General features: G+C 45.5%; 1 protein-coding gene across 2 annotated transcripts in view; it reads right to left on the bottom strand.

Moving 5' to 3' along the window:
• Wdfy4 (WDFY family member 4) overlaps positions 1 to 25810 on the bottom strand; it is a 253096-nt gene that overhangs the window by 12327 nt on the left and 214959 nt on the right. For both annotated transcript variants that reach the window (XM_077798738.1, XM_077798739.1), the window contains 8 exons: positions 23719 to 23836; positions 22710 to 22819; positions 11984 to 12137; positions 10335 to 10426; positions 6367 to 6579; positions 3276 to 3423; positions 2055 to 2239; positions 1057 to 1215 (listed from right to left, as the gene is read on the bottom strand). In XM_077798738.1, the coding sequence (XP_077654864.1) occupies positions 1057 to 1215; positions 2055 to 2239; positions 3276 to 3423; positions 6367 to 6579; positions 10335 to 10426; positions 11984 to 12137; positions 22710 to 22819; positions 23719 to 23836 (1179 nt within the window). The remainder of the gene's footprint in view (positions 1 to 1056; positions 1216 to 2054; positions 2240 to 3275; positions 3424 to 6366; positions 6580 to 10334; positions 10427 to 11983; positions 12138 to 22709; positions 22820 to 23718; positions 23837 to 25810) is intronic.

The raw sequence follows: 25810 nt of genomic DNA, 5'->3' as shown, positions 1-25810 counted from the left end.
GAGTTACTTGGGGGCTATGGCCAAATAAAAAAAAGTGTGGAAATTATTTTTGGTTCAAGTTGGAGGTTCAAGTTATATTCTAAGGCAAGTTCAAGAGCACACAGGGAGAAAGCATGGGATTTTGAGGTAAACAAACCCAGGTTCCGATGCACACTTATCCTTTCTGAGACTGTTTCCTTGTCTGAAATTGAGAATAACATTCCTTTGCAAGAATAAAATTAGTGCTGAGAGAGGTTCTGGTGCATTCTGTGTGTTAAGTAAATGACAGTCCCACCCTGATTAGTATTACCAGTGGTGTTGGTCAAGAGGTAGGGCCAGTTCTGCTTCCGGCCTACCCACTGTTGGTTCTATTCTTGCTGCAATCACTTCCCTTCTGAAATTATCTCATTTCCTGGGTCTGTGAACTTAGATGAGCCCTGCACTTCTCTGCATCTCAGTTTTATTCACTAAGAAAATAGAGGTGATAATCTAGTTGTTTTATAGAAGTGTTGTCTGGGAAAATGAGGCAATCCATGGATAAGTGCTTGACATAGGTATCAGTGATGCTTGAGAGAGGAGGGCACTCGGCTTTCATTTCCAGTCTCTTAGACCAGGCCACTGACAACTGATTGGTATTGGGACCAGGAGTCAGAAAACCTCCAGGAGCAACCTGAAAGTTTGGAAAGGCTCCATGTAATCAGGGGACCAGTCCATGACAAATGCTTAGAAAAGAATCATCTGGTGCAAGGAAAATGATTTCACTAGCTCCCAACACTGAGTGTAAATGGAAGAAGCTGCCAGTGCCTGGTGTAGCGCACTGAGGTGTGGGCCTCCACAGAGGCACCTGCCCTGCGTTCATCAGATCTACCCAGGAGACAGCTGTGGGCCACCCTCCACTCCTCACAGTGCTCCCTCTCGAGGAAGGCAGGGTCCTGGTCCAGCAGGGAGTAGAGGTGTTCAGGTACCACTGCTGTGCAAGGCACTGCACCTGCCTGAGGTACCTTGCCTGCCAGCAGTCCTGTCCCTGCCCCAAATGCTGTCCCTGCCTGAGGCAACACACTTGCTTGAGGCACGTACCTGCCTGAGGCACAGGCCTCTTGGGCGGCCTTTGACCATGCTGAGCTCCCACACACACACCACAGCACTGGCCCCAGAGGTGACAATCATTGTGGAGGTTGGGCATATAGCACACAGACAGCGGCCCCAGGCAGCCAGGTTCTCGAAGGTCATCAGGATCTGTAGAAAAAGGGGTATGAGCACTGGGATAAGGCAGGCAGTGGCCAGGAAGCCAGGACAGAGTGGAGACACCCCAGCAAGTCTGGGTGCCCTGGGATCCAGGGACAAGTCATGTGTTCAGGATCCAGAAGCAGGTGACCAGATCCAGGCCATTCCAAGTCTATCTCTAAGGTGGAACTTCTACTCTAGTGGTGGTGAGAGATACGTAGAGGGATGCCACAAGATCCTGTGAGCACCAGAGGCAGCGGCTCAGCATGAGGTGGTGGGGACACCTTTCAGATGGGGGCATTTCTGAAGCCAGTTTTGATGGCTGCCTCATAAAGCCAGTTGGTGAGGGTGAGCATGGAGGGTTGGGAATTTGTTGGATGTGATAGGATGGAGTGGGAGGAGAGAGGCGCTGGGGAGAAGGTGGAAACAGCTGGAAGATAAAGGATGGGTGGGAAGTCTTGCTCCTGAAAGGCTGCTGGATGTTTAGCAAGTGTCCTGCGAGTTTAAGCCATGCCTGGAATGGCAGGAGGTCCCAGACTTTCTCACTCCCACTGAGTGCACATCTCGGTGGGCTCCATGTAATCAGGGGACCAGCCAAACTTTGCTTTGAAGGAGAAGGGTATGCTGCCAACGTGAAAGTTCAGCTCCTTGGAATGTGGGTTGGAGGTCTGGCTCAAGAGGGTCTTTTCAGGATTGCATGAACCCTTTCTCTCCTAGGCTATGAGCACAACCTCAGGGGGAAGTGTGTGTGGGTGGCTGTCCCTGCCTTGGGCTCACTGATCTAGAGACATTTCAGCACTGGAAGAAGGTGGAGGTCCTGATGCTGGTTCTGTTCCCCTGTGGCCACTCACCTTGTCTGAGCCATAGTTCCCCAGACAGCAGCTGAAGTCATCAAAGCCCCAGCTAAAGGTCCTGTTCCAGAGAGGAGGCAGCAGCACCTTGTTCTTCTCCACAGCCAGGATGGTCTTCTCGGTAGGGACAATGTGGCCAATGGCCCCTTTGGGGGACTCTGATCCTAGGGAGAAAAGGTACATATCTGCCCCCCCAGTTAGTATGGCAGAAACTATGTAATGAGGGAACAACACCTATTTTAGCTGGGCCCAGAAAGAAGGAGTCCCTGCAGGCCAAGCATGTGCAAGACAAGCAGCAGCTCCCTCAGGCTGCCTTAGGCCTATGATGGCCCATGTCCCTTCTCCTTGGCTCCTCTAGCTTGGGCACACACATTAAGCCAGTGGCCACATAAGGCTTCAGTGTCTCAGCAATGATGCCAGGAGAGGAGGAGGCCAGGCTGGCTGTTGGGGCAGATGACACAAAGCTGTAGGGCTTTAGGGTGACTTTGCCTATCCAGTGCTTCCTGCCTTACTCAGGGAGGGGGCCTATGATCTGGGGCATGGCCACAGTCCTTCAGTAGCTGCACTCTAGAGGCCATGCTTAAACCCAGCTGGAATACAGCTCAGAGTTCAGGGTTTGCTGAACTCTATCCCAAGCCTGGTGATCCTGGGCAAGTCAATCTATCCCTTTCTACCTCAGGGGCTCTTCTGTGGAATGAATATAATGATCCGTCTCAGCATGGTCCATTTAGCGTGTGTGAGGGCTCACTGCTGAGAATGTACATCTTATCCACTCCATGACCAGGGCCACCCAGTTCCCTGCCCTGTGCTGGGTAAAACGGGAGACCCACCCAATTCCTGGGCCCTACAAGCTACAGAACTAGGAAACAGTTGGGCTGGGACTCACACCAGTCTGTCTTCCCCAAGGCACAAGTTCTTAGCAACCTACCAGGGTCCTTGGGATCAACTGTGGCTATAGATTGTTATGTATATAAGTGTGTGTGCATGCAAGAAAGAGAGGAGAGTATATCTGAGGCATACAGACATGCAGGTCTTCAGCAGTCAGGGTCTAATGGAGGTACTGGAAACTTCCAGGCCTCCCCAGATGTATTTGGAGATAAAGCCATTCAAAGCCAGACCCCAGTACTTGGCCAGGCCTGTGCCCTGAATCTCCAGAGGAACCCAGTCTCTGAAAGGACTACCTTGGGACAGGGTAAAGAACAAGCAGGGGTAGGTAATCACCTTTGACTGTGACTTGGGAGGGCCTCAGTGACTGTAGGCTGTAGAGAAAGGACTGCGAGTGGCTAGGCAGGCTGGCAGGCGTGGAGACATCCTTCCCAGGTGACAGCTTCCCTGTGGTGGTCCTGGCTGGGTGGGGTTTACTAAAGAGCTAGAGAGGCACATATATTGCACAGGTCATTAGGGAACAGATGTCCAGAGGAGGAGCTTTCCCTATGCACACTACAGCTGTGCCTTGATCTGGGCACTGTCAGGACTGGGCTTTCTCTTCAAGGAGCTAGAGCATAAACGGAACCCTCCTATCTGACCCTCAAATGTTGCAAGATGAAGGGCTTGGAGTTCAGAGAGGGGCAGTGACTTTCTCAAGGTCCCAGTGCTAGCCCTCCTAGCTACCAAATCTCTTCTTCCCCAAAATGCCTGGGCAAAGGCTGACCTTGTTAAGGCCCTGGTCTCCAAGAGAGCTGCCTCTCACACCCTGGAGTTAACAGGACACCCTGTCCTTCCCTTGATCACAGGGCTCCCTTTATTTGCTTGGGATTTTTCTCAGATTTTTCTTTCCTCCCTTATAAGCTCTTTGCAGCCTCATTCATCCAACTATCAACACAGAATTCTTGAATGTACCTATTCAAATATTCCAAAGAGCACAGTCAAACCTTGCTAGTGGACTTTCTTATTCACATTTTCTGCAGATCTCTGCCATCACACTGTCCCCAATGCCAAACTTTTTGGACACTTTGGAAAAAGGTTAAGTGCAAGGCTGCACTGTCTGGCCTGCTCCTTCCTGCTGGAGCAGCGTGTGCATCTACAGCCAGCTCTGGCTCTCCAGCTGCCCTCCCTGGCTGGGCTCCTGCAAGGCTGCTTTCTCCAGCCATCTGCATCCTACATTCCCAGAAGGAAACATCTGCCAGACACCACACTGGAAAGAACCAGGGTGGGAGCTGGTCTTCACTGGGCACAGAAGTGGGACAGAGGTCAAGTTTAATGGGCAGTTGGGGGTTTCAGAGAAGCATTGGCTCAGCCCTTGGTCAAATGCTAAAAAATCTAGTAAAGCTGTGTTGGTGATCAATTCAAACACAAATCAAAACAATGGCTTTTCAAGGAGCATTTTGTAGTGCACATTCTTTCTCACACAGAATGACTAATGCGTCCACAGACTTGATCTCTGTTCTCTGCAACAGCTTTAGTAGACACGGTGCCTAGACGGAAGAGTGTGTAACCTCAAGCACTTAAATCTTGTTTAAAAGACTGGGATAGCTCGGGAATTCTCATTCTAATGATTACTTAGAAGTATTTTTGGGGGAGTGGGGGTAATAGGGATTGAACTCAGGGGCCACTGAACCACATCCCCAGCTCTATTTTGTATTTTGGACACAATGTCTCACTGAGTTGCATAGTGCCTTGCTTTTGCTGAGGCTGGCATTGAATTTGTAATCCTCCTGCCTCAGTCTCCTGAGCTGCTGGGATTTACAGGTGTATGCCACCATGCCCAGCTAGAAATATTTTTAAAAGCTCATATGGATATATAGGTTAAACATTCCTATTCCAAAAATAAAAAAACCTGAAATGCTCTGAAGTTCCAAATCTTGTGAGTGCTCACATGATGCTCAAGACATTTTAGACTTTGAAGCATTTCAAATTTCAGGTTTTTGAATTAGGGATGCTCAACAGGAAAAGTTTATGCAAACATTAAAACAAACAAACAAACTAAAATCTAAAATACTTCTGCACCAAAGTATTTCAGATAAGGATATGAGTATCCTATATCACTACATAAAATAAGGATATAAAATTGTATATACTTCATGATTATACTGATGGGAAAGTATCTGTGTGTATGTACAAGGCTGCAAGTACATAAAACTGGACCCAGTTGGATGGTGGTGCCTACTTGGAAGTATTTCATTGCTTTTTCTGTATTATTATATATTTTTAAAATCTTACAAACAAAACCGCTAGGCCACTGAGTTTCCTAAAATCCTCCCCTTTCCAAAAAACTGCAAACATTGTATGTGCCATCTAATCTCCAAGTCACCTCATGCCCCTGTCATGTCCCCCATACCTGGGAGCTGAGCAAATACATATAAGCCATAAAGGGACAGGTGGAAAAGATATTGTTAGTTTTGCACAAGCTGCAAGAGGAGCTCAGCCAGCCCTCGTGGTTCATGCAGGGAAGGCTATTGAGCAGGATGTCCTGAATTGGCTGGGTTTGGGCACTCATTTCCCAGGATAGTTGCTGACTATCCAGGTGATGCCCCCAGCCTGTGGGGCCAGGGCTCTGACCAGAGATGAAACAAAACATCACACAGAACCAGTTTGTGGATCAATAGGGATGAGGTCAGTTAAATAAGCACTTTTCTTGCCTGTGTTTCATAAATAGGTCAATGTAAATAAACGACCTCATGTTGCTGAGCAGATGTCCCAGTGAGAGATGGAGCCAACAGAGCCAAAGGCCCAGGTGAGAACCCTGAAGTTCACCAGGCCCCAGCAGGTGGAAGGTAGATGTTTTAAGACAGTGGCAATATCACCCATGCTTTGCACCTACCTACCCACATGATGTATCTACTCAGGGCTTTACCTCTATTTCTCAGTAATGGTACAATCCAATACAAGTGAGTTATTTATTCTCTCTGAGCCTCAGTTTCCTGATCCATAATAAAACACTTTCTATATACAGAGCTTATGAGAGGATACAATGATATAATCACACAATTAACAGTTGTTGAGTGCTGGTCACATTTCATACATTTTCATGTGCTTGATGTCTTAACTCATCAGAAATAATTATCCTGAAGGGTAGATATTGATAAAAAGAAAGAAGTATAATGAATCAATCATAGTGTCTGTCACTAGCATCACAGAAGGATGTAGCCTTCACCCATTATCATTAACAATGTCATCATCTTCATCTACATCAGAAGGAAACCGAGGGGTAAGCCCTGATATTGAATGCACAGAAAGATGACTAGGGACCATTTTTTCCCTCCAGTCCTCTCCCTTGCTCCTACCACAGGAGAGAATGTGCTCACTCTCTCTCCCAAGCCCACATGGTGCATACTCTTTTGAGAAAGCAAAACAAATGCATAATCTGCAGTACCTGTTTGGGAACCTGTCCAAAGTTGCTGACAAAGCCCAGGATGGTGCTCTTGATCAGAGGGTCACTGATGCTGCTGAGGTCCACTCTGTCTCCATAGAAGTAGGGGTGGAAGGTATTAATTGCCTCCACTGCAGCTGGTCCCTGCTGCTTGTATCCAAAAATGAGATCTATCCAATGATGGAGGTTGGCACTGACAAAGTCGCTTTCCAGAGCCTGGAATCAAAACCCAGAAAATGTGAAAACCCAGCCCGCTCATGGACTCATGCACCCTCTGCACAAATGGGAAGATACACGTGCTTCAGGATGCTTATTCTGCACCGGAGAGATGACTGGTGTCTCCCAGCCTTAATGAGTAGGGAGCAGGCAGATGAGCCAACCACCCCAGGGAAGCTGGTTCCTGCTTCCAGTTCATGGCAAATCAGATCTGACTGTTTCTGTCACTCAGATCATCCACTTCAGATGACAACCATGCCATTCAGAACATCTATGTGGTATAGGTCTGCAAGTGACATCTACTTGGAAGAGACCAGGTAGGATGATGTTCTGAGGTCCTGCTGAGATCTAAATACAGAAAGTTGATTCTGACGAGGGATCATCAAGAGGTTGAGACCAAGTGTAGTGATTTAGAGAACATGCTCTCGAGTGGACTGAAGTGAGCATTGCCACTCACACATTTGTGAACATCTCTGTTCCTCAGTTTCTTCATCTGTAGGATGGACAGTAATTGTACTTTCTTCCAAGGTTAGTGTGAGGATTAAATTTTCTCTGTGTTTGGAGCAAAGTGAGCTCCATGTGGTGAGGTGATTACACTGAGCACCTGCGAGGTGTCAGGCAATGGCTTGGATTTATCTGTGTAGCCTCTTCCCATTAAGAGACCACCTCTTGATGGTAGGGATAATTTCAGCAGTTCATGGGCATGGTAATGTGTATGTGTATGTGTGTATGTGTGTGTGTGTGTGTGGTATTAGGGATTAGATCCAGGGGCACTTTACCACTAATCTATATCTGCAGTCTTTTATCAAATTTTATTTTGAAATAGGGACTCACTAAATTTCAGAGGTCTCACTAAATTGTTGAGGCTGGCTTTGAATATGCATTCCTCTTATCTTAGCCTCCTGAGTCACTTGGATTATAGGCAAATGCTACTGCACCCAGCCCATGTATATAGTTTTTTATTTTGCCATCCAAACTTCAACTTTCATGCCTCAGACCCACTCCCCTCCAGGGGATATTCAGCTTCACTGAGAAGATCTCACTTCATATACATACTGAGAAGTCATTGACATCTGGTTGAGGGGACCTTGCTAAATCATCCCTGAGAGGGAAATAATAGAATCTACCCTTTTGGTGCAGGTAGGCCCCCAAGAATGCAAGTTTTCTTCATGGGGCATTTCTGTCCAGGCTTGGGCATGAAGGTGACAAAGATTGTCCTACTTATGTACCCAAGGGGCAAGTGTGACGACCTGAGGACCATCCTGTCCATATGCAGCCTCACTGTCCCCATCTGGGAGGACAGGAGATGTTTCAGACTCAGCCATGGAGTTTAAAGCCTCTAAGTGAGAGCTAAACCTCATCCTGCTCAGGGACACAGCTCCCACTGGAAGCCAGCAACACCTAACTGTAACTAAGTAATGTTTAACAGTCCAAGTACTTCAGCACAGCAGCCAAGCATACTGGGTCCTTCACGGGTGCAGCCTGGATGGATGGTACTAGCTCAGATTAGGAAACCCAGGTTGGTAATATTTCTTAGAAGTTGCTACCTATAAGCAAGAGGATATGTGCCCAGCATTTGGATGTCCCAGTCCACTGGAGAGTTGACAGCTTTCTGCTGAGTGCAGTCCTTTGGGGCTGCAGCCCTGGAACTCAAAGATTTTCATCTCATTTCCTTGGTCCTCTTGGGAGCACATGCATCCCTCCACCTGGGCCTAGGGAAGCTGGGGCACTTGTACCAGATTAATTTCTCTGAGGTATTTGGTCAAGTGGCTTTGAAGCCCAGAAGCTCACACTTGAGTGATGCCATATGATCCTTGATGAAAGGCATGGTACTCCTAGACCTGGAGCCCACCTCGGGGCCTTCTGTCAATGTTTGCACTAAAGCACTTGCTGGGACTGCAACAGAATGACTGTGTACCTGAGGGAATGGCACCAGCCTTGGCCCTTTTCCTGCCACTGCATAACCAACACATTTTCATATCCTCAAGCTCTTCCAGACCATTCCTCCACTTCCTTTCCTTAACCCATCAGGCTTTCTCTTAACCCATCAGGTCCCCATCAGTAAGCCAGAGTGGTGGACACTTGCTAAACACATCCCATAAGTTTGGAGCCAGGAGTTGGGGCTGGTGTTTTCCTCAGTCCCCATAGCCATGTCAAGACCCTGTTCCTCTGCCTTCCTGTTAAAAAGGAAAGAAAGAAATCTGTCCTCTGTACTTTCTGAGATTCATTTCTACCCCCTCCTCAGCCTCACTGCTGCCATCTACCCACTTGTTTGCTCTTCTCATTCACTGAAAATGTCACTCCTGGCTATACCATCGCTTCTTCTCCAAGATCTATCGTCACCCTCAGGGACTGCAATCTCTGGCCTCTCTGGCCTCTCTGACCCTTAAGCTCTCCCCTCCAGTGATTTTTGCTTCTACTCCACCCAAAGTCACGCAGTCATGACGCTCCTTGTTATAGTTCAACCCATAGGTTCAGTTGTTAAAAGCTTGGCCCTGGACTGGCACTATAGAGAAGTGGCTGAACCTTTAGAAGATAGGGCCTAGAGGAAGGAAGCTAGATCATGGGGAGTGTGTCCCTGAAGGAGATATTGGAACCCAAGCCCCATTTTTTTTCTTTCCCTTTTTATCATTTCTCTATTTAGAATGATGTTGGCCTTGACTTTGATGTATATATCTTATACAATGTTGATGTATGTTCCTTCTATCCCTAGGTTTTTGTTATTGTTGTTTGGTGTTTTTAGCATTCATGGAGGTTGTATTCTTTAAAATGTTTTTTTTTTAATTTATTCAGATAATCTTGTGTTTCTTTTCTTTAGTCTATTTATTTGATGAATTACATTTATTAATTTCTGTGTGTTGAATCAACTATACATTCCTAGGGAAAAATACACTTGATCATGAATTTGAAAACAATCAAAACAACCACAGAACACTTATCAAAACATATAGATAAGCAGATTTGATCCATCATTCTCTTCCCACCCTGATATTTTGCCTCATCACAGGGCCCAAAACAAGAGAGGCCAACCAATCATGGACTGAAACCTCTGAAACTGTGAGGCAAAATAAGTCCTTCCTCCTTTTAAGTTGATGACCTCAGGCATTTGTCATAGCAAAGGAAACCTGTTTAACACAGCCCTTAACCCATGTCACTATCCATAACTGCTCCATCTTCAAAGCACCCATTCCAACCTTCCCACTAGTGGAAGCCACGTCTTCGCCTTGCTGGTCATTATTAACTACTTCCTAAGGCCATTCTCCCCTTATCAAACCCCTATTCCTCTTGAGCCTTCACTTCTTACAGTTAGTCGTCCCTCTTCTGTCATCAGCTATATCTTAATCCAGCTTTGATTTTCTAGGTAATAGGTCAAGCCCTCCCCAGTCCTGGAAGATTTTTTTGGTCAGAGGGAGCTCCTTGGACTCTCCAAACTTTCTCTTAGGTGTACTGGGCAGCATGACCCAGGGAGTAGCCCTGCTTTTAGGGTGGGCTAAAGTCACTGACATCTTCCTGGACATGCAAACTCTCTCCTGTAGTGATGTCCTCAAAAAACAGGCATAAGGGCAAAGCCCAATGGGGCTCTCAGAACAGCCCAGAAACCAGGCCACCTCCTGACTCCCCAGGATATAGACCTGACCCATTCTGTAACACAAAGGCTCAGGGCTTGTTCCCTCTTCTGGGACAGGAGGCTTCTATGAAGGTTGGGGGGATGCTGAAGAACACATCAGAAAACCAGAGGCTTTGGTGTAGCTCACCTGTCTGTGCAGGCTGATGAATTTCCGAGGGTCCCCATCTGCCCAGGGAGGAAGTTGCACGTCCCCCAGTGTTGTCCCATCCTGCATGCAGCCTGAGTGGGATGCAAAACAATAGGGGTTGGGATAAACAGGAGCCCTCTCTGGGCTCAGACCTAGAATTGCCTTGATGTGTTGACTGGAGTGTGAGCTTTGTCCTATGCAGCCCACACTGCTACCGGCAGCCTCTCCCTGGAATGTCCCCAGTCCTCATGTGCTTGGTCTCTCCATCTTCTTCTCCTCCACAAGGTCCTCCTTATTCCCTAGGCAGCACTAGTGCTGGACTCCCAAGTCATATAGAATGATCTCAGTGTCACCATTGTTGGTTGAGCTTCCTCCCCACTACACTAGGCCTTTTCATCTGGGTGTTTGAATAATAGGGAGAACTTATTTACCCAGCTTAAGTAAAACCAATACAAGTTGGCATATTGTACACACCCAAGTCCAGGCCAGGCACCATGGGAGGCTTTGGGAACACATTTTCTTACTGAACCTTCACTCTAACTTGATAATTCATGCATTTTTTCCTCCATTTTTAAATGGAGAACACAAGGTTTTCGGAGATTCCACAGAGAATAAGAAGAGCCTAGCTTCCATCTCAAGTCTCCCCTACCCATTAGCTGTACAACCTTGAGCAAGTTGCTTAATATCTTAGGATTCAGTTTTCCCACCTGTTAAACTGAAGGTGATGACAGGAGTTATCTCACAGAGCTGGCATGAGGATCATAAGAGAAATAAACATAATAGTACTTAGAACAATACCAGACCTGTGACGGAGGTTCAATAGATGTTAACTGTGATCTTGCTGGAACTCTCCAGAGCCTTCATGGCACAACTAGAATAATTGTTTTGGTATTTCAAGTTTGCAGGGCTGTGCCTGGCCTGGCCCTTCTCATCAGTCAGTCTTAGCCCACTTGTCTCCTCCTTAGGCAGGTCCTTCCTTGGTCACTTGCTCTAAGTGGCCCTCTGAGTCACTTTCTCTGCCCTGGTTCTGACCACACATACCCTCAGCAAGTTGTCCCAACTTGGCACCATATACATTTGCAGTGGAGGCTCCCAAGTTATATGCAATCTCCAAGGGACCTACTCCTGAATTTTTTTGTTCCTCCTCTAAAGTAGAAAGAAGGTCTAGCTCATTCTGGGCTGCAGGAACAAAGAAGAGCTGTAACTCAGAAGTCTGCCCATTTGCGAGACTGGCAGAAATGGAGCTGATGAAGAGCAGGCACTTGTTCAAGGTCACAGTGCAGCAGGACAGTGCTAGATTGAGGCTACTAGCAAGAGCTCCTGCTCTCTGGCTGCTGCCTTGCTGCCAATTAGAGCCTGGAGCTCTCTGAGAAAAGGCCATGGCTGGGCAGGGTCCCAGCAAACCAGGGGCCCAGTGTCCTTTCTCAGCAACCTCCTTTGTACATGGATGCTATCATCCAGCAGAGGTCTCATATCCCTTGCATTGGTCTTAGTGAGGGGCCTGTTTGTTGAGGTGAGTTAAAAATATTCATATGAAATTAGTTGCCATCCAGGAGCTGCAGGAAAGAGACTATATTCCCCAGCACCTCTGTTCCCACCCCAACTAGTCCTCACTCAGATACCCAGGCCTTGCCCAGACCTCTACTCACCAAACTCCACTGCATTGCAGTTGGTTAAGAACTCAGGAAGATAGAAGAACTCTGGAGTCAGCTCCCTGACGTCACTCATGTTCTCCCTGGAGGCAGACTCCCATGCACTCTTCACGCTGTGGAACATTCTATCTGCCACATCAAAGCTTCCACCCTGCATGAAAAGGAGCCAACATGATCAACCACATGTGCTTGAGTCCTCAGGCTGGCCACACCCTGCACGCACAGGCCTCCTTCCATCCATGCTGCCTCAGGGGCACAGTTTCCACCACTGGGACTTTTCACTCATTCTACCCACACAGGCACATGCATCAGCCCATGCCTTTGTGCCATGGTTTCTTCACACATCTGTCCATTCAGTCACTCTCTGGAACCTTATGTCTTCGAAGGAGGACCCACAATCCACGGGGTTTAAGGGATCCTGCTTTACCAGCAATTGAACTTCAGATCAGAGATTAGAGATCAGAAAATCATGGTCAACTCTCTGACCATTCCTCAAGGTTGCTGAGGGCCACTCTGAATCAAGCATCTAACTTGAGGAAGTAGAGATAAGAATGACTTTCACTCTGCTCTTGAGAGGCCCACACTGGAGTACCACAGGCAGGAAATAGAGAGTCAACTACGGGACAAAGAGGTGGGTCAGCTATTCTGCATGGTAGGTCAGCAGAGGTTTTTTGGAGAATCTCAGCCAGAGGTGATTCTGGAAGCCTGGTGATGGGGAAACCAGCTTAGTTCTATGCAGAGGTCAAGGCCTTGATAAGAAACAGAGATGGGAGGAGGACTTGATAGGTCAGGGCTCTGGTGACATCTAATACCATGCACAAGGCATTCTGGAATGGGGTGTGAATGTAGGAGGGGACCTTGCTCAGTGGACTAGGCCTTGACAAGAAACAATTGGCTTGAAGAAGTAGAGCTGGAGCTGTCAGAGGATGGGAGGCTGGCATATGAGGACAGAATGTCTGCACAGCTGCCAAGGCCAGCCTGTGTTCCAAGGCTCATGGCAGGTGCCCTTTTGCAGCCTGAGTTTGGCAACTAGGGATGAACCTGGTTAAGATTTGAGGCACAATTCTTTCTTTGGATGCTCTAGATCTCTTACCTGACTTGTCAAATTTCTTCATTTCAATTGTCAAACTGACCACCCTATCCATCAGATGGTCTTAGGGGTCAGAAGAAGGCAGAGAACAGTCTTAGACCAGGTCCTGGTTGGAAAGATGAAGAAGCTGGGGATAGAGAGACTTCAGGAAAGAGTTTCTGAAACTGAGCCTTGGGTCTACTTAAGTGTAGACATATCCAACAATATCTACCTCCCTGAAATTCTGTAGTTCACTTGTCTTTAAGACTAGGCCTTTTTTGAAAAAAAAATTGTTTTCCTTTTTCCAAGTTTTGCAGGACACACATGAGATCATAAGAGTAAAGAATAGAGCACTGTCTCTGTCATCTCCCTTCACTTTAGAGAGGGCTAAAGATTTCCATCAGCATTTACCTAAGGCAGCTTTGGGTAGCTGCAACCATGAATGAAGGGTAAGAAAGGAGAAAGGCATGTCTGTTCTGTTAGATACTCTGTGAACATATACATGATTTCTCTTAATCCTCATAGCAGGTACATTGGAAAGGAATTGCTATTTCCATTTTGAAGACGTGGGAAACTGATGCTTCTCAAAGCATACTGATTTTCTCCTAAGGCCTTCAAAGCAGTAAATAGAAGAGTTGGGGTCAAACCCATAGATGCAACTTCAAATGGCATGCTTTGCCTCATGTCATTTTTTTTTAAGTAAGTTCCTAATTCTGTCACAAACTTGAACTACTACCTATGGGCCAAAGTGAGACTTAGCTCTTTCTGTAAGGGAAGAACCTGGTACACACCCAAAGAAGGCCTTATGTGGGCACCCTGGTGAACATGGACTGGCTGGTCAGTTTTCCCAGATAGACTTGTGGATTCAGAGGAATCCATGGGTCTTTTTTTGCACATAGGCAGGAATCGCAAGATATCCAGTTACCCAAGGGGTCTCAACCAAACACAATAGTAGCTGGACAGCTTAAAGATGTAGTTTTTCCCTGTGGTCACTTTGGTCTTGGTTGAAATTAGAGGCTGGCATCCACCATCAAATTTAAATTGAAATGGAAATGAAATGGGAGGAATCTAAGTAAATCTGCACCTAACGAGTCACTCATTGAAATGCATTAGGAGCTCTGTGTATTTAATCTGCAGCCTGAGCCTTACATCTGTGGGAGATTGATGCCTTCTCCTCAGCCCATTTTTCCTTTTGCAGCTTTTATGAGCACTGATGGTAATCTCCTGAGAAACAATATGATTTGGTAATAAAAAGATTACCTGTATTAAATAAAAATAATATATACATAGGAAATATTGTTAGTGCTACAAATCTGGTTAAAGATATTACCACAAAGAAAAATGTTATTTTTTTCACAGCTGTCTAATGCATTTTAGCAAAAGTAATATCTTTAAAACTTAAGCCTGTATTATTTATAAAGGAAGCAATAACTGATTTTCCTATTTCCTATATTAATAAATGTATTTGCATACATTTGTTTCAAAATTAATGGGTTTTCTCACTTCTGCAATACAAAAGAAAACACCAAATTCCCTAGAAGAAAAAGTAGAGTTGCTTTGTTACTTCTATTGTAAGTCTGTGGGTTGACATAAACTCTGGTAGTTACTGGAAGTAAGTCCCAGCTAGGATGTGATTCTCAAGGAAGGAAGGGAGGAGAAAAGCTGAAGAAAATAGAAAGGAGAAAGGGCAAGAAGAGGAGATGCAGAGAGACACACAATTCAAGTTTACAAAGTTCCTACAAAGGGAAAGTCCAAAACCAAATTAAATAAAACAACAGAATTAAGTCTAGAGATCAGAAGGAAACAAAATGATCAGAAAGAATTCCTGAACCAAAATCTGCTCCTGCATCTATTCTACAGGCATTCTGGAACGTCAAGAATAATGACTCCTGAAGGTATCCAAACAAGCTAAAAATAAAATTTAAAAAACCCAGCAAGGTCATGACTGTCAACAAAGGAGCAACTTCTTATTGGCAGAATATTTTCACATGTGACATTTGATCCAATGCAGCCAGGTCAAGGCCAGAGAGCTCTGAGTCAAAAAGTTATGGTCTTTGGCATCTAGCCAAGTCATCACTCACCTGTCAAGATACCAGAAATATTTTTGAACATTTTAGGGCTCAGAAATAATATAATCCTAGGCAACTTTTGTCAACAAAATACTTTAAGAGGTGCTCAATCTTAAGAGTAAAATACTGGGGAAAAGAAGCAGCTGATACCAAGGATGATGCTGAATGTTGATGTGGGTTCAGATTTTTTAAAAAGTCCATGATCTTGGTGCACTGGTTATAACTACATGGTATAACTGGATATACTCCAAAGAAGAATACTTAAAGGTAAAGGCAAAACGTCTTTCTTGTCAATTGACAGTGCCAACGTGCCTGGGCAGGCACTTCAATTGCTACATCCTTAGACCCCTCTCCACTGTGTAGGGAAAGTATGTTAGGGAAACCACACTTAATTTTTTGACCCACATTCATAGGAATCAGAAACCGCATGTGCTCAAGGACCCTTGAATGCACAGATATTTTAATGATTATACTAGATAATCCAGTCTTCCTTCCAGGTAGGAATGACTCAAATCAACCCATTCTCATCTAGATAATGGACTGGCTGTATGAGCAGGTTGAAAACCTATTCTCACTGTATATATTCCTAGTAATTTAAAAATATTCCATGCAAACAATTCATTTACAAGATATCAGTTGATCTAAGCTACTGTTTGTGCAGCATGCTACACATAGAATGCTTTGGCTCTGGAACTCAGCAGATGATGTGGAATTTCAATGCCCTCTTATTTGCAGAATGAACATGAATTAGTTCCTTAATCTCTTTAATTGCCTATTTCCTCCTCTGCAAACCTTAGATTATTGTTGTATATGTAAAAGCAATAATGTGTGTATGTGCACAAGCATGTGTGTAAATATGAGTGTGCATGTACGTGTGTGTACATCTGAATGTGTGTATGTGTGTTTGTGTATGTGTGTGTGTGTGTGTGTGTGTACATTATGTGGGACTCTAGGCACAAAGAAAGGTTGTCAAATGAATCAAGCCCGGGCTGGAGATGTGGCTCAAGCGGTAGCGCGCTTGCCTGGCATGCGTGCGGCCCGGGTTCGATCCTCAGCACCACACACCAACAAAGATGTTGTGTCCGCCGAGAACTAGAAAATAAATATTAAAAATTCTCTCTCTCTCTCTCTCTCTCTCTCTCTCTCTCTCTCTCTCTCTCTCTCTCTTTCTCTCTCCTCTCACTCTCTCTTTAAAAAAAAAAATGAATCAAGCCCTACATCCTTTTCCCTGTATAGACTAGGAACTGCGGAGCAATCTCAGGTTTGGGCCCCAATCTCAGTGAGAGTGGGAAAGGCAACCAGAGACTCTTAAGAAGAAGAAAAATAAAAAGGAGATCAATATTGAGCATGAGGGGAAGGGAGAGAGGCATGGTTTCTCTTGCCAAGGACAAGGCAGGAGGGTAGGAAAGGCTAAAGGGCCTTAGGATGGAAGTGGCAAATAAAGAAGGCATTGCCAGGACCATTCTGAGGCACCAGCACCACCAATGAAGACAGGGGCAATGTGAGAGGACAAGACAGACCAGAACATGCCATTCCATGGATTTTTGTTTGAAATTCCAGGCCCTAACATCCTACTGGCAAGCTAAAAGCCATAGGTCCCAAATGATGTTTGTGAAGTGCTGGCACTTATCCAGCTGCTTAATCAATCTTGCTCTTGATTGAGGATGGGCTGATTCCAGAGTGGCCATTGGTTCTCCTTCTGGTAGGACATAGCTCTTTCCTGAACAAGTAGAACCCACAAAGTCAAGTGGAAACATCACTGCCAACTGTGACCAGGAGAGCAGGTGTATATGGAGCACTCAGAAGCAACCAGATGTCTCGCCCTCACCTCCCACTCAGTGAGGGGTGATTTAAAGGATGAGGACACTGAGGCTCAGTTATGTTATGCCACCTGTAGGAAAGTTCTAGAGCTGGGAGTTTATTCCAGTTCTGTCAGATTCTATCACACATTCTTCACTGAGTTTGTGTGATCATAATTACACCTTGTTAAAGGACTCCTGTCAAGTCACTGTTTGGGTTCCTTTGGATCCCAAGACCTGGCATTGCCTCCGAGCATAGCTGAAGGCTCTGGGTCCAGCAGACCTGGCTACAGTGGGGTGGGCTCGCCCTGTGCAAAGTGCTGACTGAGTCCCAGAGGCTGGTACTTCCCTATGAGGCAGGTGCCAGACTATGGGCAGTATGTGAAAAGGCCAGGAAGGGTTCTCAGGTGTGGGCACTGACACAGGTCCCTGGTTTCCTCATGTCACCTTGACCCAGGCGCTGGCCACTAAGGTCTGGCACCCACTGGGAGCTCCCAAGTTAATCACCAAGATGAGCCAAGTGTTTCCCTAAGGTTCCTGGTTCCCCCTGCAGTTAGCATCTGTCTAGCACAAAACCCAGCCTTCTCGCCTCAGGTGGTTCAGAAAACCCTTCCCCACTGCTGGTAACAGCTGACTTCACACGGGCTGTGACTTAATTAGCACAGCACTTTATTTCTGTTTCTTATTAAATGCAGCAGCAGCAGCCACTGCCGGCACTGTGTCCTTGCTGGGCGCTGGCTGCTTTGCCAGGCTCCACCCAGACTGAGAGCAACTGGAGCTTTTAATGGGGGAGAAACAGGTGTCATGGCTGGGTCCCCAGCAGGGACAGGGTCTCCTGGTGACTTAACTTTCTAGAGGCTCACAGTCTCTAGCTCTAGGCAGTTAAGACTCATGAGAACTACAGCATACTGGGGCTGCTATTAGGGGTATCAGCCCCCAGGCCTGGCAGATAGCAGCTCATACCTCCAGGCAGTGGGGACAACAGAGCACACAGCTGACTGCCTGCATATGCCACCCGTGCAAATCACAAAGTGTATATACATATATATAAAACGTATACATATGCTAACATATAAAGCTTTGTAAGCATATGTATGAATGTATATTCTTTTTGCCTTCTATATCCATGAGTTCCATTCATAGTTTCAACCAATGATGGATCAAATTTTTTTTTTTTAATAAAATTGCATCTGTCCTGGACATATACAGACTATTTTTCTAGTCCTTATTCCCTGAACAGTGCAGTTAAACAACTACTTCTATACCACTTACATTGCATTAGGTACCATAAGTAATCTAGAGATGATTTAAATTCTATGAGAGAATATGCATAGGTTCTATGCAAATGCTATGCATTTTAGAGAAGGGACTTCAGCAACCATGGATTTTGGTATCTGTGGGGATCCTGGAACCAATCCCTCATGGATAAGTTGGAGTGATTGCATCATATTTTCTGGATTATAAGACTCTATCATGGAAATGATAAGTTTGGGGCATAAAAACAAACAACAGAGAATATGAATTTATTCTAAGATGAACCCAAACTTAATGGGATTTGAAGGTAAGGGGAATAAGATACCCCTTACATTCAGGAACCAATAGACTGCACTGCATTCTTGGGCTGTGTGTAGGAGCTGTCCATGGCTTTCTGCACAGCATGTTGCAAACTGGCAGAGTGCTCAAGGAACTCTGTGCCTGTCAGGAGCCCAGAGGCCACATTGGGTGTACAACACATAACAGCAAAAGTGGGCTGGAGCCATCATGCTGCATGTCAGTCTGCATTGGGTACATGGGGTAGAGGGGTGTCACACATGCAGCTGGCACACTGCATGCCAGATGATTGCCTGCATGTCACACTGTGTGTATCTGTGTGTGACATCACCTGAGGGACTCTGCCCTGTTAAACATGACCTTGGAAATGGTGTGTCTCTTCCTCCTGAACACATCTCCCCTGGGAAACCTCTCTAGAACCCATTTTGCTTTCACAATGATTGCTTGAGGCTCAGTGTCCCCAGGGCTGGAATTTATCACATCTGCATTGCCATTCCCTGAGGAAACTCAGTCAGCAACACAATCTCCCAGAGACTGAGGAAATCAAGACTCATCATAATGCTGTCTCCCAGCCTCTTGTGGGTCCCCTGAGATAATGATACGTGGAAGGCACAACAATGTTCCTGATGGCATTCTTCATGATAGTCAAAAGGGAGAAGCCACCCAAATGTCCACTGACAGATAAACGGATACACCAAGTGTGGTAGATATACATGATGGAATGTTATCCAGGCTTAGAGGATTCTGGAACATGCTGCGACATGGATCCATCTTGAGGACATTTGCTAAGCACAAGAAGCCAAGTCACAAAAGAATAAATACTGTATGATTTCACTTATATGACAGAATAGTCAAATTCATAGACAGAAAGTAGAGTAAGGGTTGCCAGGAGAGGGATGTTTGGAGAGTTAGTGTTTAATGGGTATAGTTTTAGCTCAATCAGATTCAAAAGTTCTGGATATGGATTGTGGTGAGAGTTGGTGATGCACCACTGAGTTCCACATTTGAAAATGTAAGGGTACATGTTATGTTCTATATTTAACCACAAAAAGAAAGTAAGGAAACAACGTAAAAGTACATGTAGAGTACTTGGCACCATCCAGGAACACAGGAAGTACTTAAGGAAGTACTTTCTTAACAGCTCATACTATTGAGAAAGGGCATTCTGAGGCAGCACCTCATCCACTTCCTTTATTTGCAAATAAGGAAACCAGTCCCAGAGAAAAACCTCTGCTCGAAGTCAAACAGCAAAGCAGAGCTCAGCAGGTCCTGAGTCCCCTGGGCCCAGAGCCCCAGCCAGTAGTGCACATGTCTCAACTCTGGCTGATTCATACTAGCAGGTGAGAGGCAGAATTTGCTTAGTGCAGGATGGTAAAGGGTGCACTGTCTGATGCTGACACTCATATGTACAACAGCTCTGGTCTCTAGTAGCTGCAGAAAGCCTCCCCGCCTTCTCATGCTTCCTCACTGCACAGTCCATGTTACACACAGGTTGACAGTCAGCTCTTGAGGCTACTGAGCCTGTGGGAAGCCCTTTCCTGTCACTGCATGGGGGCAAAGCAAAGGTGTTTTGAGAAGAAACAGGCCTGTCCCCCTAGGAGGTGAGTGGGCCGGAGGGAAGAGCCTGACTTCAGAATAATGCTAGAACATTCCTAAAGAGGTCCACTGATACCCAGGACTCCCAAAGGAAATTTGGGTACATTTCCATATCTGTGTACCTATTCCTTTAAAAAGAGCTAAAACTCGTCATTTGTTCTAAGGAATAAAGCAGAAGATGCCTGGTTCTTCTTTTGGTTCCAAAGGCTTAGAGCAGTTATGACCCACTAAAAGAGTCCTTCAAAGATAGGAAGGTGAGATAGATCCAGAGGCACACCTGGAGAGCCCAGATGATCTCAACTTGGATGGGCTAGTTGGCCAAAGACAGGCTTGAGCCAAAAAAGTACCTCAAGTCATATCAGACTTCAACACAGGGTTCCAAAGGGCTCACACTAACACCACTGCACTGGTACCATCTAAAAGCTTATGAAGTTGGCTCTGACCATCTCACACTGATTTAGATCCTCTCAAACTAGTTTGGCCTCATCACCAATGGATTAAACTAACTAAAATAAGCTCACAATAGTGATTAGCTTGAAAGTGGCCATTACCCAAATGTCCTCCTGGGTTCACAGCACCTGTTCAGTCTGGCTCTTGCTACACTGAAATACTTGCTACACTGATGAAGTCCAGACTACCTTAAATTAGCTTAAACCAGAGGAGACCAGCTTGAAAAAGTTCAGGCCTACTCAGATTAGATCTGGCTGATTGCAGAGGGAAGAAGGGAACTCACAGTGATTGATCACCTGAGCTAGGGGCTTTCCCCACAATTTCTCATTTAATCTTCTCAACAGCCCAGTGAGATGTGCATAATTAACCCTCATTTCCAGACGTAAAATACTTGCAGAAGGTTTTGTATCTATTAAGTGGCAGAGCTGGGATATAAATCTCACATCCAAAACTGTCTCAATTTCACTCCATCTCCTCCCTTTGTGAAAAGACCCTTAGCAACAGGTAGAGCTGGGACTTCCGGCTTTGATGCATCCAACCAAAAGGGCATGGGGAAACTTTGAAAGCATTCAGCACACTGAAACATTTAAAATCCCTGGATGGAAAGCAGTAACGGAATCCATCACTATCATCGTCAACAGTGATCATCATTTCTTGAGGATTAATGAGCAACATCTGGATGGGATTCCTGGCATGGGGTACAGCTCTGGGACCATTCATTCTCCAAACCAAACTTACTTAAAATGCTTGTTGCCTGAGAAAGGCTCAGGGGAAGCACACTTATTATTTTTGAGCGAATTTCCAGGGAAAGGGGGTTATACAATGTCTAGACGAGCTACGATGTCAAAGAAGCCTGTGCCAAGAAACAGAAGACAGCAGGGTTTTGCTCTTTGTTGGAGAAAACGCCTTGACCTTGCCCTACTCATTCCTTCCCAGAGTATAGGAGCTACCTTTAGTGCTGACCCAGGGTGGCCTATTACCTCTCAGAGTCAATGTCCTCTGAGTGACTACAATGAGTGATCTTGCTGGTGAGGTCAGACCTAAATCAGAATTTGTAGACCTAAACTCGCAGTTCCTGGGGCACTCATGCTTCTCTGAAATATGGCTTAGGTGTCAGTCATCAGTGTATGAACAGAGGCCTGCTGCCCATGTGGCTCATGCCTTCCTCTCCATGGGTCCTTGGTGAGCCCCAGATCAGGTCAACCATAAACTTGCCCCTGTGTTGTACTCCTGCTGCAGCCAGGCTGAGTGTTTCCCACATTCACAAGCTGTGCCTCCGGGGTAACAGCTTCCTAGCATGCAGAATCCCAGTGACAGAGAGGCGAAGGGAAGAGAGGAGACATGCTTATTGGCTTATAGTCCCATAAGGGACTCTCCCTTAGAAATCCCATAGGTCTTGGACACTACTACCCACTTGGTAGTCAGACTGGCTTACCTCCAGCTTCCTTAAGTTACTAGGTAAAACACAGGAGGCCCAGTTAAATTTAAATTCCAGATAAACAACAGATAATTTTTTAATATAAATCACTGTTCATCTAAAAAGCAGTCTCTGTGAAATCCAAATTTAACAAGACATCCTGTGTTTTTATTTGCGATACCTGGCAACTTGAAGCTGGCACTGTGGTTTGTTAGTTTATGGGTGGGTAAGTTGGTTAGTTTCCTTCTCTGGGTTAGTTGGTGGTTTTGATTTTCAAACATTTTGTTTGTTCTTTGGAACATTTCAGCTTGTACTTAGCACAGATTTATGCATTCTGAGCACTTGAGTCATATTCTTTTCATTGTTCTTTCTTGTGTTTATTTTTCTAATCTTTGATTGCTTGCTTTTCTCGTCTCCAAGCTTCCTGCTTTCCTTTTCTAGTACATCTTATTTATGTTAAGGGTTTTTTTTTTATATCTTTTATTTCTTGATTTTTTTAGCTTTTCTTTTTTTTTCAAGACTCTGTTGGGTCAGATGTGCAAGTATCACTGATGAAGAACAGCTTGCCTTGGCTGGAGGGACCAGAATCCAGGAGCCAATGTCAAGTGGGAATCACTGGCTAAAGACTGAATTTTTAGCAGAGGAGTTCCCGTCTTGTCCAAGCCTATAATACAGCTCTGTGTGTGTGTGTGCACGCACACACGTGCACACATGTGTGCATGCATGCATACATGCACACATGTATGCGTAGGGCGAGTGGACAGAAGCTCACCTGCAGAGAGCAGAAAGCCTGGGTGAAGGGTGGCATCCGGACCAGGTAGGAAGCGACGATGATGGCTGAGGAGTAGTGAGTGCAGTAGTGGCACTGGACGGTCATGTCTCCTGCAATAAAAGGACGTGCCTGAATGCTGCTTCCCTACTTGTGTTGGTTCAGGTAGCAGACACGCAGGCTACTCTGTGCTTGAGAACAGAATTTTTAAAAAATACATTCCTTAAGTTTAGGAAATGAGTAGATTTAAATAAAAACATCAGGCAATAAAAATCCGGTTGACTTAGAAATGTGGCAAAAATTATAAAGGTGATGTACAAATGGACAAAGTTTGGGAACTGTGTTCAAGAGCAATTTTGAGGCTGTTGTTTTAAACTCTCTGAGTTTAGCTCACCACTCTTTGGAATGGACCACTGTGTACATGAACATACATTGGCATGAACCTCACATAGAGAAAGGGCTGAATGGATATGAGTTCTTCCACCTTTGCCTGCTCTTGGGTATGGAATTACTAGCTGTTAGCATGATATTGCTCCATTTGGCATGTACATTAGAATCACCCAGGCTGTGTGACACCACAAAAATTATTTAAATGAGAATTTTTAGAGGTGAGATCTGGACTTCAGTATTGTGTGTGTGTGTGTGTGTGTGTGTGTGTGTGTGTGTGTTAATTGTGTCAATTGAACCCAGGGCTGCTCTACCATGGAGTTGCATCCTCAGCCCTTTTTATTTTTTCTTTTGGCACAGGGTCTCACTAAGTTGCTGAGGCTGGCCTCTTCTTCAGCCTCCCAAGTTGCTGGGATTACAGGCATGCACCACCGCACCTGGAAGACTTTTTTTAAAAGCTCTTCCAGGTGATTCTTCCATGTAGCCAAGGTGCTAACCACTGGATTAGAGAGTTCTCTATTCAAATGCAATAATTTGCAAGCTAGGCAATCACACTAGTCATCATCATTTCAAGGCATTCAAATAAACAAAATTGCACAAAAAAATCAAGCTGGAATTTACCCACCTTCAGTCTTTTCAACTTCTTTAAACCTCTGGATAAATTTCAGCTTTCTTTCCTTGGTCTGAGCCCCCATGGGTTTTGAAAGATCCCGGAAAGTCTTGGGATTTGTCAAGTTCAACACCTAGAAGGCAGATGTACAGTTGGAGTTAACTCCCCCAACCCTCTTGTGCCCCAAGAGCCACGCTCTTTAGTTTTATGGTTCCCTTTATTGGTTTATTGTCATCTGGTCTGACCCTCCTCTGGTGATTAGCTGGCAAACTAGGGTTTTATAGCCCTGAAGCCAGTGATCCACAAAGACTTAATAGGGGAGAGATGAGAAATAAGAGGAGGGGAAGATTGAGTTCATACTGAACCTGTTCCAAGTTGACCCAAATCAGAACATGACCACCTATTACCAAAAAGAGACTTTCAAAAAGAATTCCTATTGTCTATAAGCCATTTGGCTTCTGCCCTCATGGAGTAATTTACTCAAGTAGTTCAGGGTCCCTGCTTAGAATCAAACTGATTTCATAGGAAGCTAGAAGCCATCTGTTTGGGGGGAGGAAATGAGAGGAACACTTTCATTTTTCTAAGGCCCACTCCCTCTGGGCAACAAAAACAGGTAATGCTTGCCTCTGCCCATGAGCAGTTTCAGGGCCAGGTGTCCTAAGAGACATTTCCTTTTAGCAGAAATGTTCTCTGTGTTAATAGAATGCTGACTCTTCCGGGAGTTTGTGTTTCTTTTCAGGAGGACTTGTTTCTTTATAACCCTCTCTTCTCACTAGCAGTGAGTCACTGTAGCTCTACCAGGATTAGGGATGTCACCATCTCAAATGTCTGTGAAAGACAGGCCAGGGTGGGAGAGGGAAGCAGCATCAACCCCAGTGAGTGATGGAGGAGTCATGTGGAAACCCAAGCCCAGCTCCAGTTGATTTTGCTGGTCAGAATTGATCAAAGTGGCCAGATCTCCTGATTTTTTGAAACATACTGGAAACTCAGATTTTTAGAACAAATTTCTCAATTTTTAGACACTGGTAAGTCATCAAATTTTTAAATATAGGATATGGGTTAAACAGAAAAGATTTATAAAATAACCACCAACTTGCAATGGGTACATTAAAGTTGGGGTTTCTAAGTTTCCTATTTGAAAGATCTTGGCCTCTGATGGTCCATCAGTAGGATAAAAAGTAATTCGCGTTTTGTGAGAATATCTTTGCAGCATTCAATGTCTTAAGTGGGAATGAGACCTCACAGAAGACTGAGTCTCCCTCTCTCAAATCCTGAGCTCTGCCATTCAAGCATCCCAGGCAGGACTGACCAGGCTGGTCTAAACCATCAAGCAATCCCAGGCAGGACTGGCCAGGCTGGTCTAAACCATCAAGCAATCCCAGGCAGGACTGGCCAGGCTGGTCTAAACCAATGGCCCACCATTTCCTGTCCATCACACAAAGCCCAACACCTGGTGCTCCCATGACCAGAGCCTGGGTGGTCAGGACCCTGTTCCATGGCCTGGCTGCCCTTGCACAGAAATATCTATCACTTTGGTCCAGCTATGCAGTTTTCTCCTCCCCCTTCTCTGCCTGCTGAGGTCCAGAGATGGAGGCCAAATTGATAAGTGGCCAGTGTTGACATCAGCCTCCCCTAGGACTACATATCTGAGTCCAGATCCCAGGTCCTGAGTGAATCCCAGATGTCATCATCTCAATTATAGAAGTCAAGTTATGGGCAGAGTGGGTCCTTGTCTTTGTCTCTACCCCTCTCCCCCATATGTTGGTTTGGGAAACAAATTCCATGGACCATCTCACCTGTAACTGTAGCATGCCGCCAGTGTTGGTACATGATGGTATTTCAGTAAATGGGCAGCATTTACGTTATTCCATGAGTATAAGCCAGGGGCCCTCTGTGGCTCATGTTAGGCAATGATCATTCCACAAATGAATCTGGGACAGAAACCCAGCTAAAGCCCAAAGGCTATCATAGTGTCAGGAGCATTTAGGCTTTAGGCCCAAATACCCAAGTTCAGGTAACTGAACCTCCCAGTGGAGGTTCTGTGTGCTGACTCTGGCTATTGGAGTAAGGAAACCTCAGAACACCTGTGTAGCATCCATGAGAATGC

Source organism: Urocitellus parryii, chromosome 5 (assembly GCF_045843805.1).
Source record: "Urocitellus parryii isolate mUroPar1 chromosome 5, mUroPar1.hap1, whole genome shotgun sequence".
In the NCBI taxonomy this organism is placed as follows: domain Eukaryota; kingdom Metazoa; phylum Chordata; class Mammalia; order Rodentia; family Sciuridae; genus Urocitellus; species Urocitellus parryii.
Note: the sequence above shows the minus strand (reverse complement) of the source record. Positions and strands in the feature narration are given on the sequence as shown.